Below are 7,441 nucleotides of genomic sequence, written 5' to 3'. Positions count from 1 at the left end.
TAACCCTCAACACAATGACCCGTCAGCTGCCACAGATAAATGTACTTCTTTTTTTTTTCTGGCTTTCCTAAAAAGGTTTAGCCAAATGGCGAAGGGAGCAAAAGCCCAAAGTGAAAGACTCTAGGTAGAGAGCCAGACTGCTCATCTTGGAGAAGGTTAGGGTAATAAACCATAAAATTGGTTCCTATGAAAACCTCAATACAGTGAAAGTGCCCAGGCTGCAGAGGACACAACTTATGCATGTAACATCATACACAGACGTATACATACAGAGTGGTCATGATCTCTTACTGCTAAACGTATACTCTACATTTTATTTATGGAATTGCATGGTAAGATCACTAGACAATAATAGCGATAGGAGAAGGTTATAACATTTGAATGATGTATCACTTAAAGACAGTAAGCCCAAACACAGGGCCACTCTCGAGGGGAACGGGGCACCTTCACCTGCCATTGACTTAAAATGGCAGTGAACATGCACAGGGCTTTTCAGAATTTGGCACATAAATAAAAATGAATTACATTATGCATGCTAGCCCCAGTCTTAGTATAACTCTACTTATATCAGGGGAAACATTTCTGGATGTACAAATATAGCCTGATGAGTATCTTTCTTATAAGTGGCCATCCTGCTGAAAAGTTAAAGTATTGAAACAGGATTCTGCAGGCTGCTATAGCATTTAGTTGTGACTGCTTTTGTCCATGTTCATTTGGTTTGTTTGCTTTTCACAGCTTCTATTTAAAATTATTTTTAAGCTGCTTTTGATTTTCCCTGTCTGAATTAGTGAAAGTAAACACTAAGTCCACTAAATATGAATGTTAGTGCCCCGAGTCCTGCTTTCTGCCCTTTGTTGATCATTAGCTTCTGATATCTCATTCTCCCTAACCATTTGGCATCACAGCATGGAAATTACGTAACAGAAACTTCAATATAATGCTGTGCAGATGGGCTCAAGAAAAGATTAAAAGGATCTTAACTGCTTTCAAAGGGCAGTCTCTCCTTAAAAACAGTGAAGTTACCCTAAACTTCCGCAGTTCAGAGCTACTGAAAATAAGAGAGTGGAGGAATGTGAGCAAAGATTTTTAACAGTCGAAGAAATTGTTTACAATAAAATAGAGTTTTATCAGGGAATCCTACAAGTTAGCAATGCAAAGTTTTTGTAACAGATTAGTGAAAGTGATAGAAAGGCTAATGTAACCAGGTGTATTGATATAAGAATGTATTAAGCTCATTCTGATAATAAGCAATATGGATAAAGATACATTTAAGTAGGGGTGTACCTACAAAAATTTTCTTGGCCGATACCGAGAGCTGATGAATAACCAACCATATCAGCCAGTGCCAATCCAATAACCAATATTTAGTAAGTGCCAGTCATTTTAAACTACTTACATAAATAAACCATTTTGATTTGTTTTGCATTTATAACTCATGTGGACAGAGCTGCCAGGTGTGTTGGGAGCCCCAGAGCACACTACTGCCTCAGTGCTGGTGGTCCCTGTGCAGCTGAGCTCCTGCAGCCACTTTTGCAAAGACACCTGATGCCTGATGGAGCAGAACATCCCTCGCATGGCGCCTTACCCCACCCATGAGCAGCCCAACATCCCTGCAGCAGCTCCAGTGCTCAGGCCCTGCTGTGCGCATGGTGTTGCCATGGCAGTGGTAGCAGTATGAGCCAGTAACGGTCCTTTTGTTGCTGAGTGCGGTGCCTTGTGACCACTTCCAGTGCCCCCTCTCCCACCTGCTACTTGCTGGGACCTGTAGTCTGCTGTTGGCTTGGGTCAGTGGTGGGGCACAGGGACCAGACTACTCTTCAGGGCACGCGGCCATAATCATGGGTGACTGGTGCCTCTTAATTCTGGGGGGGGCACCAGCGGTCACTCACCAACCGGGGGGGGGGCGGGGGGGGGTTTGGAAGTGCCGCTGGCGCTTCTTTCAATGCCCCCACAATCACAGGGGGGTACCAACCAGTGCTTCTTTTGGCGCCTCCATTCCCCAGCCAGCAAGGGCCAATTTCAGGGGGACACGTGCCCCTCTGTACCCCACCTTCACATCGCCTATGGCCAATAATGTCATTTCACCTTTTATCAGTGCTGATCCAATAGCCAACCAATATACTGGTGAACCCCTAAATTTAAGTGAATAGAACTGCCTGCACAGAAGTAAATAACAGTATTTATGAATCGGAGAATACTTTGTCCTCATTAGGTTCCTGCAAGTCTCTGTCCAGAACAGAAAAAAACCCAATCCTATAAAAATAAAAAGAAAACATCTGATATGGAGTCAACAATTGAAAAAGCAACTGTGAAAAGGAATTTGTAAGTACAGCCACTCTTAGTTCTGTCAGCAGAACCTTTTAAAATACCTACTAGTATATAAAACTTCACTCTAGGCAGAAATTCAACATGTAACAATATACTCTGGTACTTCTGGTTCATTTATAACTGCAATAGAGATCAATTTGAAAAGCACACCCACAATAGCTTGTAAAAACAAAGTTTAAAAAGAAGCAATTAAGCTGAATTAAATTCCCAGGTTTAGCACACCTTTTGGAATGCATAAATAAAAAAAACTTTAAAAGCAAACTTCGGCACTTTATTAATCTATGTCAAGGTCTAAACTATTTAGGTTTTTTTGGGGGGGGGAAGCTAAATTTTTTAAATTTAGCGTTTTCAGTATTATGTAAGAGTTAGTTTGCAATATTCTGTTTTAGATTCTAATCCATAAAACCAGTTTGGGGACTTGCTTTTCACACCTTTTTCCTTTGTTGGATTAGCTACCTATACATGTAGTTTTGAATGCAGTAGTTAAAAATGTTAAGACTGCAAGGTTAAAGAGTGAAAAGTTTGTAAATATTAGGTTTAAGTTTACTTTCACAAATATAGTTCATCCTCTTTCCAGGTATAGTCTGTGACAGACCCAGAGCTAGAACCCAAATCTTCTGGGTTACAGTTCACTGCCCAAAAGCAAGAGGCCATTTTCTGGAAAAAAAACCCTGCCCTTTTCACTGTCCACCTTATGCGCTGAATGAGACCAAGTTCTTGTAAAACAAATCGTAGGTAATCATGGAATTAGAGATTGCATCATACTGCTTACAGACGGGATAGCCACGCACAATCAATTGCTTTACTTCAGCGTAATGTGTCTACATTAAGGGTCTGGCTGCTGCTATTATTAAATCAATACCAATTTTTCTACTCTGGACAGTATCTGCATATTTCTTTCAGTCCTGCTGTTTTAAAGTCTTGCAACACGAAGTGTTATGAAGGATGTCATACATATAAAATTGTATTTAGGAGAGAATTTTTATTTGTTTCAATGATACATTTACACAAGTGTCTGGAGAAACTCTTAGCAGACAAGGTTCCTTGGGTGAATTGGATATCTTTTATTAGACCAACCCAAATAGTTGGAGAATAGTTATTAAGCAAGCTTTCATACTTTATACTGTTTATTTATACTACTAGCAAAATGCCCGTCATTAATGACAAGGGGCAGGGGGGTCAAGATGGGATGGATCCCCGCATCTGGCCCTGCACCCTCCTGCCACTGTTCTGATTCCAGCCCTGCTCCCCACCTCCTACCACCGCTCCAGGTTCTGCCTCGCTTAACCCCCTGCTGCTGCTCTGCATGCACAGGGTGGGAGAGCAAGGGGGGTGGCATGTGGCTGCGCAGGGGGGGATGGCGCGTAGCTGTGGGGGCATGGCGCAGGGAGCAGCCACGGCTCAGGGACCACTTGCCGGCTGTGTGGTGCGGGGAGTGGCCCTGGGGTGTGGTGCAGGGCGTGTGGGGGTGTGTGACGTGTGACTACAGGGCATGGTGCAGGGAATGACCACTGGCTGTGGCACCGTGGTGTGGGCAGTGGCCCTGGGGTGTGGCGTGAGGCACAGTGTGGGGAGTGGCCTCAGGCTGTGGAGTGATGGTGGTGCACGGGGGGCGTGGCATGTAACCATGGGGCATGGCACGGGAAGCAGCCATGGCACGGGGAATGCCTGCTGGCTGTGGCTGCGTGGTGCAGGCAGCAGCCCCAAGGTGTGGTGCGGGGCACGTGGGGGGCGTGGTGCACAGCCACAGGGCATGGCATGGGAGTGGCCGCAGGGTGTGGCACACAGGAGGCATGGCGTGCCACATGGGCACATGGGGGGGAGGGTAGCGTGCGTGGCACAGGGAGTGGCCACAGCAGTGGGAGTGCCTGCTGGCTGTGCCCATCTGACATGGGGAGCGGTCCAGGATCATGGTGCAGGGCGCGTGGGGATGTGTGGTGCATGGCTGCACAGGGGGATTGGCACACGGCTGACAGGTGTGGCATGGGGATCAGCCATGGTGTGGGGAGCACCTGTTGGCTGTGTGAAATGGGGCATGGCCCTGAGATGTGGTCAGGGTGTGCACGGGGGTGTGGTGTGCGGCCACAGTGTGGCGCATGTGCCCCACCCCGCAGCTGCAGCTGACGGGCACTCCCATGACCCCGACGCCTGCTCCCCATGTGGTACCCTGCAGCCGCACGGTATGTCCCCCACCCCCATACCTAGCGCACCCTGCAGCTGCAGCCAACAGTCACTGGCAGGGCATGGCTGCAGGGTGCCGTGCAGGGAGCAGGCATGGGGAGCTTGCTCCGCCCTGCAACCCTGTGCTGCAGCTGGCTGGCGCTGTCTGCACACCAGGCCCAGCCCCCACATTCTGTGGGCACAGCCACTGGGCGCTCCCCATGCACGGGAGCGTGGCTTGAGGCGATGGGGTGCTGCACGGTGAGTGGGTGTGGGGGGCACACCGTGCTGCAGCCGATGGATGCTGCCTGCTCCCGCCGGCTCCCCATGCTCCCCGCGCACCACACGGCCACAGCCGGCAGGAGATCCCTGTACAGACGCATGGTGCACAGCGGGGCTGTGGTGCTTGGCCACAGGGAGCCGGCATGGGGGGCCCACTTTGCTCCATGGCCCCATGCTGCAGCCGGCTGGCACTGCCCGCATGCCCGCTGCGCACGCAGTCGGAAGCCAAGTTCCCCTTTGTGCACCCCACAGCTGCACCTGGTGTGCGATCCTTGCGTGGGGCGTGGCCACAGGGTGCCACGCAGGGAGTGGGAGGCACACCCTGCCCCGCGCCCACGTGCGGCAGCCAGTAGGCTCTGCCTGCACACCCAGCACCTGCTCCCTGCAGCCAGGTGTGAGGTCCCCTGTGCCACACCCCTTGCAGGGCTGCAAGCCACGCCCCCATTCCCTCCCCCCATGCAGCAGAGCACACCATGGCTCCCAACGCCTCCGCCTGTCTGTCTGTAAGGCTCCAGGCAGCGCACGCACAGTTGGCCTGGAGTGTTACAGACAGATAAGACACACAGCAGGAAGCTACGGCTTTTATTACATTAGAATACTTATTGAAGAACATCTTGCATTTGAAAGCTTGTCCAACTATCCGAATGAAGCAGTTGGTTCAATAAGAGGTATCACTCCAAGAAATCCTTAGAGGTATCACTCTAAGAAATCCGTGCCTCTTACTTATTTTTACTCATCTGTTGTTTTATAAATTCTTTAAAAAATGGGTTTTTGTTTCATTCTTAGCCTTTAAACCCTGCAACAGGGTCTATACAGACTGACCTTATTATCTACATGGAGTCCAAAGTTTGCCCTGCCTGGTTCATTTGACAGCATCTAAGCCTTTTCAGTATTTCATCTGCTGTAAAACACAGCAACCGCCTTAGGGTCATTGGGCATTTTCAGACATGTGCGATGTAGTGCCAGGTGCTTTTGAAAGTGCTACAATGCATGCGTTTGTATAAATGGAGAAATGCACATCAGAAATGTGCTGAGAAAATGGTGGTGGCACGCTTTTGAACTAAAACACATTGAAAGTGTTTTAGTTCAAAAGCGCACTGATGCCATTTTCTGCGTGCTGATGTGCATTTTGCCATTTAAACAAATGCTAGTGACACAGAGCTGGCCACGTCAGCTCGCACATGGAGCACACTTGATTAACTGAGTCTGCTCTGACGTGCTGGATCTCCAGCGGCTCGCAGCACAAAAAGGTAGGTGGCTTTTAAACCTCGCAGCCGATTTAAAAAAGGGGCAGATCTGGGGTGGGGGGCAGGGCAACCCTCTTTGATTCCTGCTCCACCCAAAAGTTAAAACCAACTGCCTGGCAGCAGCATGTCTAGTCAGGCTGTGCTGAGGGAGCCAGTGGACTTCATGGCTTGTTATAATATCACCTACCTGATCCCTTCTAAACTTTTTGGTCATTTTTACGTGTTCCCAATGCAGCGCTGGGCGCTTTTAATTAGCAAGCTGTGCTAATTAAAAGCATCCAGTGCTGCATTGGCAATACGGTATCAGTGGTGCAGTGCACCTCTGCGCTGAGAAAATGGTGGCGGTGAGCACTGAACTAAAGCATATCGAATGTGTTTTAGTTCAAAGCGCACCGCCGTCATTTTCTCAGTGCAGAGGTGCGCTACCCTACTGATGCATATGACGTGCAAGGCTGCCAGAGCGCGTCAATTTACATGCTCCAGCAGACTCGATTAAGCCCTGTGGTGATGGATTTCCAGCACCAGGCTCCCTGCCTGTGTAAGTGCCCTTCATCAGAGAGGTGCTAACGAGCCTCTCTTCTTTTTAATGGTCTCACCTTCCACCAATCAAGCTATCCTTTGTTCTGCAATTCTGCAGCCTGTTGGCTGCTCCTGGTCACCAAGCTTCTTCACAGCCCTGCCAGTTGTTTTTAACTCTTTCCAGTGACACATTTGTTTTTTCTTCAATCTTAAACTGCATAATCCAGCCCTGGGCCTCGGATATATTAATCAAGCTTCTGGCTTCTTTTTAACCGGAGTAAAATCACTGCTGTTTTCCATGGGATGATGCACCTCGTCCTCTGCACCCACCCCCTTTCCAAAATCCTCGATTAAAAACAAAATGCTGCCCCTCGAGATGATGATGGGGTGGAAATGAGGCCACTAACCTCCATAGACCAGCAGGGTGATAAGAAGAGCCACGAGGTGGACTCTGAGCCTGGGCCGGACAGACTCGATGTGCAGCAAGGTCAACTGGAAGACGGCGGAGAAGAGTAGCTCGATGCAGAAGGCCTGGGTCCCCGTGGTTCGGATGGGGTGGGCGCAGCCCTCAGCCAAGGCCCTGGCATGGGCCACGCTGCTGCTTGAGCCCCAGAGACTGTGCATGTATGCCCTAGCCAAGCCGGCACCCGCCACCTGCGCGCCCAGCTGCAGCGCCCCCCGCCGGGCCGTGAGGCCGCCGCCCAGCACGTGCTGCAAGGTGCCACAGGGGTTGCAGGTGCAGCCGACTAGCGTGAGGCCGTGCAGGACGGTGAGCACGTAGGCGAGGCCCAGGACGCCGTAGGGCTGGGGCGGCGTGTCCGCCAGCAGCCGCAGCTCGTGGGTGCAGGCGCACACCTGGAAGGTGCCCAGTGCCTCCAGCAGCAGCGCGTGGGCGGGGGGGGGGC

At 50.1% G+C, this 7,441-nt stretch overlaps 1 protein-coding gene across 1 annotated transcript in view; it reads right to left on the bottom strand.

Annotated features, from left to right (window-relative positions):
- The window catches only part of AQP11 (aquaporin 11), a gene marked incomplete at its 5' end in the record, with an annotated part of 14,127 nt that extends 6,691 nt beyond the window's left edge, over positions 1-7,436 (bottom strand). Inside the window, one exon of the mRNA XM_006037473.3 lies at positions 6,944-7,436. Within this exon, the coding sequence (XP_006037535.3) occupies positions 6,944-7,436 (493 nt within the window). The remainder of the gene's footprint in view (positions 1-6,943) is intronic.
- Positions 7,437-7,441: the final 5 nt, after the last annotated feature.

This window comes from Alligator sinensis, unplaced genomic scaffold, assembly GCF_000455745.1.
Source record: "Alligator sinensis unplaced genomic scaffold, ASM45574v1 scaffold1255_1, whole genome shotgun sequence".
Taxonomy (NCBI): domain Eukaryota; kingdom Metazoa; phylum Chordata; order Crocodylia; family Alligatoridae; genus Alligator; species Alligator sinensis.
Note: the sequence above shows the minus strand (reverse complement) of the source record. Positions and strands in the feature narration are given on the sequence as shown.